This window comes from Oncorhynchus tshawytscha, linkage group LG15 (assembly GCF_018296145.1).
Source record: "Oncorhynchus tshawytscha isolate Ot180627B linkage group LG15, Otsh_v2.0, whole genome shotgun sequence".
In the NCBI taxonomy this organism is placed as follows: Eukaryota; Metazoa; Chordata; class Actinopteri; order Salmoniformes; family Salmonidae; genus Oncorhynchus; species Oncorhynchus tshawytscha.
In genome coordinates, this window is record NC_056443.1 from 6,606,038 (window position 1) to 6,617,101 (window position 11,064).

The 11,064-nt window shown below is 43.7% G+C and overlaps 1 protein-coding gene across 2 annotated transcripts in view; it reads right to left on the bottom strand.

Annotated features, from left to right (window-relative positions):
• Positions 1–7,019, bottom strand: part of LOC112215025 (protein O-mannosyl-transferase TMTC1-like) — a 110,508-nt gene extending 103,489 nt beyond the window's left edge. For both annotated transcript variants that reach the window (XR_006078910.1, XM_042298012.1), the window contains exons 1-2: positions 6,599–7,019; positions 2,607–2,784 (exon numbers count right to left, since the gene is read on the bottom strand). Coding sequence is in view for 1 of the 2 variants with exons in the window: in XM_042298012.1 (XP_042153946.1) it covers positions 2,607–2,784; positions 6,599–6,891 (471 nt within the window). In the remaining variant the exon portion in view is untranslated. The remainder of the gene's footprint in view (positions 1–2,606; positions 2,785–6,598) is intronic.
• Positions 7,020–11,064: the final 4,045 nt, after the last annotated feature.

Consider the following 11,064-nt stretch of genomic DNA (forward strand, 5'->3'; position numbering starts at 1 on the left):
CAGCGGGGTGAACAGGCAGTGGCTCGGGTGGTTGATGTCCTGATACTCTGTATCAGTACCCCCTGTATATAGTCTCGCTGTTGTTATTTCACTGCTGCTCTTTAATTACTTTTTACTTTTATCTCTTACTCTTATCTGTATTTTTTTGAAACTGCATAGGGGCTCGTAAGTAAGCAGTGCCCTGTTGTATTCGGTGCATGTGACTAATAAAATTTGATTTGATTTAAAGTACTACCCCACCACACACCCCTACTACAGTAAAGTACTACCTAACCACACATCCCTACTACAGTAGTCAGTAATTAGCCTTGTCCAAGCCAGAACGGACTGGGCCCATCCTGTTTCTGTAGTGTGAGGCAGCTTGTTGTACAAGTACACCCCCTGGGCAGGACGCTAGTCAGTACCATACTACTCCTCTTTAACCCAGCACCAAACATGTCCATAAACCTATAGTGATAGACGGTACCTCTGACAGTGGTGACACAATGGTGACAGTGATACACTGAACTGACTGACACAAAGGTGTTTCAATAAAGCTATTGTGTTAACCAGAGCTGCTGTAATAGTAAGTATGGCTCTCCCACCTCTCCACTGCTGTCTTCTGGCCTGCTCTGCTCTGCTCTACACACACTGGGCTCTGTTCACTGGCACAAACACACACACACACACAAAACACAGACTACCTTCTAGCCAATTACATACTTTAGCAGGAATTTGAACACAGCTGCAGCTCCCCCACTCTAAACTTAACACGTGGAGTAGAATATACAATACGGCCCAAGGACACAGACCCAAACACATATATCACACACACACACCACACACACTCTCTCAGGTCTGCAAAATATGTATTTTCTTAATAACATGGTGTTAAAAGTTAGGAGAAAAAATATTCTATCTACAGTATAACGTCCCTCACCTCTGTCTGGCCGGTCTTTTCCCTACAGCTAAGACACTCAACAACATCTACTTCGCCATGCCAACCATGCGTGTGCCTAAGTGGACAGTGAGTCACGCAGACGGTCAGTGGGATCCCCACATGACCTGACCAGTCTCTCTCAGCAGGAGAGTGGGATGAATAGAGGGCTTTCAGCCTTGAACAGCACCTCCATTCACTGGCTGCAGATCTGAATGACTGCATCTTTATGGTGGCCATATTGGATAGGGAGACAGGGACTGTGTGATGCCAGGAGCTCCACAGAGAGGGAGGATGAGGGATAAGCCACTTTTTAATCTCTGTCTTATTGTGGTGTATGTGTGTGTGTGTGTGTGTGTGTGTGTCTCCTCATCAGTATAAGTGAAGTGAACTCCAGCTGGTCCCCTGGCTAATGACGTAACCGGTTTACTGCACTGAGTTCATCAGATTCTGGTACCACTGGCACAGTCACTCACTGCAGAGACACAGCCCCAGCCCTCAGAATGACTGACTAACTACTTACTGCATGACTGCCTAGCAGACTGACACTGGGTGGAAATGGGACTGAAGCTCCTGAAAATGCATGCTAGGGAGGCAAGTGCTGGTATGAGCTAGGAGGCTAAAGACTCGAGTGGCTGTGGATGTGATTCGAGTGGCTGTGGAAGTGGACAGGGGTTATGAGCTGGAGGTTGGTCCATGATTAGTTTATGTTTTAGGGAGAAGGTTGGGCAATGAAGCCTGGGCTGAAGCTCACACTGGGGACAGATGGAAGGAAAAAGGGAACTGCAGGATTGACACTAGAGAGACTAAGGCTGATTGGGATGCAAGACACAGACTGGGAGCAGCCCTGGTCTCGTCTCTCCTCTCCATTATTATTATTATTCTCTCTCTCAGGGGCCCAAGGGAGCACCCTGTTGAGCTCTATAGTGTAGCTCAGCTCTCACCCCTGCTGCTCTTTATTCAGCTCCCTCTTGCTCGCCCCTCCTTTTATCCTTCGCTCTCTCCACCATCTCATACATTCCGCTGCCTCGCCCTCTCCACATTTTTCTCCTTCGCCCTTTTCATCTCTCTCTCTCTGTTTCACTCAGTGTCTCTGCAGAGCTCTAACTTTAACACAGCAGTCTTTCTTCTACCTTCACCTGTGAGAATGAATTATAATTCTCCTCCACACAGGATTTGCATTTGTAAAACTTTTTTATTTATTTTACCTTTATTTAACTAGGCAAGTCAGTTAAGAACAAATTCTTATTTTCAATGACGGCCTAGGAACAGTGGGTTAACTGCCTGTTCAGGGGCAGAACGACAGATTTGTACCTTGTCAGCTCGGGGATATGAATTTGCAACCTTTTGGTTACTAGTCCAACGCTCTAACCACTAGCCTAGCCTTGCCTCGCTACTTTTCAAACATTCAAAACTAAAGTCATGGAGCTGGAACCTGCAATATGAAAACAGGAAGGTTGCCTTTTCCGGACTTATTGAACAGGGACCTGATTCACCAGTAGCGAGATGAGTGAGTGAGAGCACAGTTAGTCACAGATTACCACGTCAGAGGATGACTGTATGTGTCACAAAGTAGTGCTACTCTACAGTATGTGACGGAATCCATGTCATTGGTTTTACACGTGAGGGAGGAGTCATTAAGAAGAAGCATGTCTGCTAGAGGGGATCGTGTGTGTGTGTGCATACTCACAGCCTCAGTGTGTATGGGGTGCACAGCGAAGAGGAGGGCGGTGAGGAAGGCCAGACGGGGGTCGTCGAACACGCAACGATCGCACGTGTGCATGAGCAGACAGGTCACGGCACAGTGAAGACACACGTTGACCACATGGAAGTAGAGAGGGGTCATTCCACCCAAGAGGATGTTCAATCTGATGGAGAGAGAGATTGTAATTGTAATCACCATTTTGTAATCAAAATCACCAGATCTGTAATCAACCACATTTTACCATCATAATTAGAGAGAAAAGAGACTTATTCAAACTAAAACCGCAGGATATGAAACGTTCGCTGCTAATGTATCACAGCCACACTGTGTCCGGAACTATGACCCTCCTTAACAGTTTCCTCCATCACCAATGACTACAGTCCAATCACGGCTGGGGTCACTTCCATTCGACCGGAGTCAATTAAATTCAGGACGGGTATCTAACTTAAGGTAATTACATGAATTGAATACAATTAAATTCATTTTTGTTGAGGATATTCCCTTCCCTTAATTACCCGATTTTAAATGGATGAGCCTAACCCTAATTATTTTTCACATGAATGAAGCAGAGCATTTTGAAATGCACAGAAACACATATAATCTGCCTTTAAAGAAGCTTTTTGATGGTGTAAAAAGGCTGAGATAAAGCCATTTGGAATCTTCATAGAATATATCTCATATCTGCATATATTAGTCTTTTCAAATTAAATTTTTCCCCCACCCACACACAGTTATGACACAATAGTAAAATCTCCATTACACACCCAGGTACAGAAAACCATTAGTTCAGGTTACATAAAAGCATTTCTCCGTGAGATTGTAATTACGATTCCTCCCCCGTCTCAAAGAGAAGAATCCCAACCCCAAACCTCCATTATGAATTCAATTACAGTATTACACCATCTCCGTAAAACAGCCTGTTTCTCTCGTCATTGAACAAGCACAGTCCGACTACTAATGTGAAGAAACCCACACATTTCCAGGGTGAAATACATGGAGAATCTGAAACTGAACTAAACTAGACAGAAGGGAATCTTAAGAGAACGTAACACGGGTTTTAATGGGGGAAAGACCATAGAGCTGATTGTCACACATAAGCGATAATGGGGATGTCTCATAAAAGCCAACGTCCAATCCATTAAGTGATGATGAAAAGCAGGCTCCACCCCTCCTATATCCTGTGTTACATCATAGGTCATACATAGTGGATGTTGTAGGATAGGCCTTCTCAGTGAGTCATGGCGGATGTGCACTCTGTTATTAAAAGGAATGCATTTCAATTAGAGACCAGAGACTGGACAGTGGACAATTTCCTGACAATGTGATCTGACCAGGAAAAACAAGGCCTTTCTTATACCCTACGACTAGGATCTGGAGGTTTTCCACACCACAAGAAAAACTCTAGGCCCACCACTTTATAGGTGTCATTTTTGTTTCACCGTTGCCTAGCTACAGCACTATAGTCCCTGTATTGTGATAGAAGTGTTGAGCCGTGCAGGTAGAGTGGTTACAATGGTCAATGCTGAAACAGACAGGTGTCCAGCTCCCAAAGCACAACAGCAACTGTCCCCAGGCAGCCTGGCTGTGTTGGAGGCGACAGGGAATATGACAGAGGCTTCAGCAGGTTATGTGTCTTTACACTGTTGTACCATGTTTATACTATGTCCTCTGGGTGGGATTCAAGATTCAAGATTCACTTCCTCCCTCCTTCTCTCTACCTACCTATATACCTACCCCCTCTCCCTTGGTCCCCTCCTGCTCTCTCCCCAAAGCCATTGTTCCATTAATAGGCTACTTTAAAGTGCTTCAGGGGTGTGTGTCCTTCACCTTGAGGACCGTCTCAGAGGCCCGACAGTGATCACGGACACAGAAACACACTGCTATACTGAGCACAGAGCCCCCACAGGCACAGGTGTGTATGTGTGCGTGCGTTGGTGTGTGTGTGTATGAGGTGTGAGCCCCTGCATGTCAAAATGACAGATATACCTAGCAGATCCTCAAGGGCATAGATGTGGGAGTGTGTGAGTGAGTGTGTGTGTACATATCACTGACCCATATACAGTACATGTGTGTAAATAGGCACTTAGTCTCCCATAATAAGGAAGCATACATGCAAATGTGAGTCAGATTTGCCCAATTTCGTCTGAACTTAAAGCGAACACAGAGGAGACCAGACAAAGTACTGTAGTGTCACTGATACACTGAAAACTGATCTCCTCCCTTCTCTCTGTGCCGCGGTGAGCGTACACACCACAGAGAATGCATCTGGCCAGTTTTGGGCTATGTGTAGATGGAGATTCAGCTGCTTGGCTTGACAGCAGTGTGTGGGTAACCAACTGCAGAACCAGAAGGAGAGCGCGATACAACCAGATGCTCCATCAATCGCCTCAAAAGAGAGAACCCATTCAGCGCCTCAGCACATCAGCCTTCCCTCTCCCCCGTACCAGCACACTAAGTATTCAGCACACACACACACAGCAGCTGACAAACTCTCTGTTGTCATAATCAGCATCTCGCGATTTCAGCTCTGAATGTGCCCTTTTCAAAGAGGATGTTGATACCTACACGCTCAACACAGGAATGTAGCGCAGAGAAGAAAGAATATATATTTTTAAATGTATTTTCTGGCGCATCGTGCAGTGTCGGGGAGGAGCAGCACATGGTTGGCATGCGGTTCAGGCTCTGAGAAGAGGTCAGAGGACAGCGACAGAGTGTCTTACTAAGCAATCAAAGTATTAGAATAGATAAGTTCCATACATAGGACGGTGTGAGTGTATCCACAGCCCCGTGCAAAAAAAAGTAGCACAAAGCTTTACCAGGCATCGGTCTATCCTGTGGTTGTCTACCACCTGATGGTTCATATTAATATTCCAGGCTTTTCATATCTATTGTTTATATTTCAACAGTATTGCCTGCTGAAGAAAACCAAGCAATTTGTGCCCTCGCTGATTACATAAAGACCTGCTAGACATGTTTACTAGGCAGCCATTGTAAATAAGAATGTGTTCTTAAAAACGGACTTGCCTAGTTAGAATCACGGTTAAATATCAAGCCTACATGTGCTAGATAGAAACAGAGCCTATGGTTTGTGTGTAGTTTTCATATCAACACATCTTTCAAATAGTCTGCAGTGCGTTTTTTCATCAATCTATGACATTTTTAGGCTATTAATGTTTCTGGTTGACTAACGCTTGAGCCGAGAGCCAGAACCATCCCGCGTCCCATTGCGCTGCCTGTGACACGCCCTCTCCAGTGTGTGTACCCGGAGAATAAAATGACACTGGCTGGAAAAGTTCCCTTGAATGACGACTGTTTGTTTAGTTGATACAACAACATTCAACACTAATTTCCCAAAATGTGGCCGATAAATGTTCTGGAGTGTCAAACATATCCGCCAAAAATACATTGAAGTGAACGTGATTGCGAATTCAGGGATTCCACAGCAAGCAACAAGTGTGGAGGCAAAAAAAACGGTCCATCTAACATACTGTATGTCGACACTGGGCTATTTGAAAATGTTTCAAGTAGCATATTCTAAGATCAAGGAGCACAAATAAAAGCAGATGTTCTTGCGAGCGAGCAGTGTTCATGGCACGCTTCAGCAAGTTTAGCTAACTGCGCAACCGGACCGCGGTAGCAGTCTGTTTATAACCCATTAGGCTACATGCATGTTTGTTTATGGTAAGTGCAGATGTGCGTCGTTCATGACCGCGGGCGATCGAAGTAACCTACAATAGGCTAGCCTATGACGTCAGCCTATTTCTGGGAACGGATACATGGTATTAATTGTATCCGATCACAGGTAGGATAGCTGACGAGGCCAGCGCATTTCTGGACATTGCCATCAACTTCTGCAACATTTGTTTCTCATTCCAGCCCGAGACCCAACTGTTCAAGTAAACTACATAGACTTTGCAATCGATGCTGGGAAGATAACCACAGAGAGCTGTAGGAGAGAGGGGAGAGAGAGAACTTACTTGAAGGTGAGGATGCATAACGGTCTGTAGGACTTGTGGCTTGTGTTGTCCGCCATCCTCTTGCCCCAAAAGTCGTTGGAGAAGATGCTCTGCAGGCTGGACCCGGGCCGGACGTCGGGGTTATTGCTGATAGCCCACACATCGTCGTGCACGAACTCCCCATGCAGAGAGTTACTGTAGCACAGCGCGCACAGAGCCAGCAACACGGCATATCGACCCGCTCCTCTCCCCGCTTCTAACGGGACCGACAGTCGGAGCCGAGCAGGGGTCTTCTCTCGTCGGTGTACTGTCATGTCGGCCCTTGCCTGGCAACAAGCCGCTTGGGTCTGGGAAAAAGCCGGGGTGAGTGGGGAGCCATATCCGTTCCACTAGACAGGCAGGTAGCGACTGTATTGCCTACTGTGGGCTGCGGGGACTGACTATGGAACAGCCAGCGAAATGAGAAACCTCCTCTTGGCGCATGCGCACGGCGCAGTACAGGCCTTCGCAGAGCTAGAGAGGTTCATTAGCACCATCTAGATCGAAAATCAATAGCGCGCGGCGTACTGTTTCAGCCGACATGACCTTTATCTTTAGACTAGGACAATAATAAACGAATGAATGTCTAGGACGGGCCATGCGGGGACGCGCTAATAGAGTGAGTTAGATACATGCCCGTGTCCTGTGAGTGGGAGAGATGAGAAAACAAAGACCTTGTCTGTCTCTGTGAGCTCGAGGTCACTGACTCTTACCCTGCCTAGCAGGTTATTATACACCAAAAAATAGGGGTTCAACAAGGGTTCTTCTAAGATCCTCAAAAAACCTTAGGGTTCTTGGCACTGAAAATAACCCCCAAAAGATTATTCCAAGAACCCCATAGGAGGTGGGGTTCATCGAGGAACCTCCTTAGTTGTTGGAGGTTCTTGTAGGAACCTAACTGCCCAACTTAAACATTTGGATTGAAAGGACAGCAGGTGCAGGCACTTAACTGAAAATGTAATGATCTCCTCGTGATCTACATTAATATTGTTTTAGGATGATACTTGTGCGTATCTTTCTAAAACAGGAAATGGACACATTCCAATGGATAGCTGTATTGGGTGCAGATGACTGAACTGCTCACTTCTGTGTCTGCAGGTATCTGAGCAAAATCTGACCAAAATCCAAGGTATGAATACTGTCATGTGCATGTTTTGTTAATCATCTGTATAATTACTCTTTTTTGGGATTCACGGACTTCACCCTCCCTACACCTCTGTTGAATATAACAGGAAACCTGTTCAATGACCATGCACTGCAAAATCATTCTGGCTATAGATACGGAGAACATCAACACATTAACATCAACAGGCCAGAGGATATACCATTTGGACTTGGGGCTCTGATGGGAGTTTACCTCGTATTTACATGTTTTATTCTGTTTGCCACTAAAATCATAATAAACACTGACAACTAAACTATTGTGTTATTGTTGTTCTTGTTATGCATATTATTAATAATATTCATAGGGTAGGGGGGTAGATAAAAAATGAACCCCAAAAGGTTTTTCAAAAAGTTCTTTGACAATTCATTAAAAGGGGTTCTTCGGCGAACTTATAGGGGTTCCCCCACAGTTTCAATTTAAAGAACCCCTAAATAATACTCCAGGAACCTTTTCTTTTTAGAGTGTTGTCGTGTCTTTGGCTATGCCGGAATAAGTGATATGACATGCTATTCTATAAAATAATTTCTCCATAATTAATATTACCTGATTGAGCTAATCATGTAAATGTAATTAACTAGAGAGTCAGGGCACCACGAAATAATATTTATAGAGCTGTTATCTTCTGAATAAACTCTTAAAGACCCAGTAATATTTTACATCAATAGCAGTCAATATTAATCGTGACCTTAATTCAGTCTCATCTGAAAGTTGTAAATTCTTGGTTATCTGCACAAACCCTGGCTAACAAGTTGAATCAGCAATACAAAATTGTGTTTAATTATTTATTTACTAAATACCTTACTAATCACACAGAATTACACATAATTAATCATAACTTGATTACAAATTACGTCATAAAGGAAAACGTCCCTAGCGGGCGGAACAGATATGACAGCTGGTTACACAAAAGAAAAGGGTCTGGGTTTGAGTGAAAGAGCGGAAAGACTGAGGAACAAAGGGCGGAGCTGTGCTATTGTAAATACAATATCTTATGCATTCTAAATTACCGACCATTTGGAAAAGGAAAATGCAATAAATATTTACTCTGAGCTGCGCTTCAGTAGGTTGGTAGTAGATGGAAGGCCGTGTTGCCCAACCGAGTCCTTTGTCCTTTGAAGAATGTCTCTGCTGGTAAATTGGATACGTTGTAGTAACATCATTGTGTGGTAGACGGGCTCCTCTGTCTGTTCCGTCCTAACCTGCGTTTGCAGCTGCTGTTGCTAACTCAACGGCTAGGAGGTATCACTTCTGTAGTGAATAAGAGTTCAAAGTTCATACCATTCGCAACCAAAGCTCACGCTGATGTTGGCTTCGTTCTGTAGTTATTATCTGAACCATTCTGACATCAGACCGTCGTCCTCACATCCTCAGAACAGGAGGCTATATTGTCATCAAGGCTTTATATAGGGAGAAAAGGGGTGTGTTTCATAGTTTACAACCTATGTCTCTTCACGTGGGCGGGCCACTGAGCCGGGCCTAATTCACTCATGAAAACCCAAATCTTATATTTTAGAAGCTAAAATCACATTTAATCCCATCACAAATAATTTCATATTCAAACATTTCGATTGAACAACAATTCCATGTGAATCCGATAACTCTGATGTGTAGACTTTCCACTGTAGAGTTTATGTCATCTTATCATTGATGAGAATGTCTCAGATGACAACCGAACTGACATCATATTCATTAAGTAGCAAAACATATGTTCAATTGGTCGGATTACCAGAATATAGATAATTTCCCCCCACATTCTGATGTTCCCAGAATCTCTATGTTAACCAAGGTGTTTGCAAATGTAACATTAGTAGCGTAGAGAGAGGAAAAAGGGGGGAAGAGGTATTTATGACTGTCATAAACCTACCCCCGGGCCAACTTCATGACAGTGTACACTGAGTGAACAAAAACATTAGGAACTTGCTCTTTCCATGACATAGACTGACCAGGTGAATCCACATGAAAGTTTATTGATGTCACCTGTTAAATCCACTTCAATCCGTGTAGATTGACTGCCAGGACCTAGGATCAAGGGAGACACTCAAGTGTTTTAGTACTATATCTCTTGACACAATGATGAAAATAATCATGGCCTCTAAACCTTCAAGCTGCATACTGGACCCTATTCCAACTAAACTACTGAAAGAGCTGCTTCCTGTGCTTGGCCCTCCTATGTTGAACATAATAAATGGCTCTCTATCCACCGGATGTGTACCAAACTCACTAAAAGTGGCAGTAATAAAGCCTCTCTTGAAAAAGCCAAACCTTGACCCAGAAAATATAAAAAACTATCTGCCTATATCGAATCTCCCATTCCTCTCAATATTTTTAGAAAAAGCTGTTGCGCAACAACTCAGTGCCTTCCTGAAGACAAATAATGTATACGAAAAGCTTCAGTCTTGTTTTAGACCCCATCATAGCACTGAGACTGCACTTGTGAAGGTGGTAAATGACCTTTTGATACCATCGATCACCACATTCTTTTGGAGAGATTGGAAGCTCAAATTGGTCTACACGGACAAGTTCTGGCCTGGTTTAGATCTTATCTGTCGGAAAGATATCAGTTTGTCTCTGTGAATGGTTTGTCCTTTGACAAATCAACTGTAAATTTCTGTGTTCCTCAATGTTCCGTTTTAGGACCACTATTGTTTTCGCTATATATTTGACCTCTTGGGGATGTCATTCGAAAACATAATGTTAACTTTCACTGCTATGCGGATGACACACATCTGTACATTTCAATTAAACATGGTGAAGCCCCAAATTGCCCTCCTTGCAAGCCTGTGTTTTAGACATAAGGAAGTGGACGGCTGCAAACTTTCTACTTTTAAACTCGGACAAAACAGAGATGCTTGTTCTAGATCCCAAGAAACAAAGAGATCTTCTGTTGAATCTGAAAATGAATCTTGATGGTTGTACAGTTGTCTCAAATAAAACTGTGAAGGACCTCTGCATTACTCTGGACACTGACCTCTATTTTGACAAACATATCAAGACTGTTTCAGGGACAGCTTTTTTCCATTTAAGTAACATTGCAAAAATCAGACATTTTCAGTCCAAAAATGATGCAGAAATATGTATCCATGCTTTTGTTACTTCTAGGTTAGACTACTGCAATGCTCTACTTTCCGGCTACCCAGATAAAGCACTAAATAAACTTCAGTTAGTGCTAAATACGGCTGCTAGAATCCTGACTAGAACCAAAAAATGTGATCATATTACTCCAGTGCTAGTCTCCTTACACTGGCTTCCTGTTAATCAAGGGCTGATTTCAAGGTTTTACTGC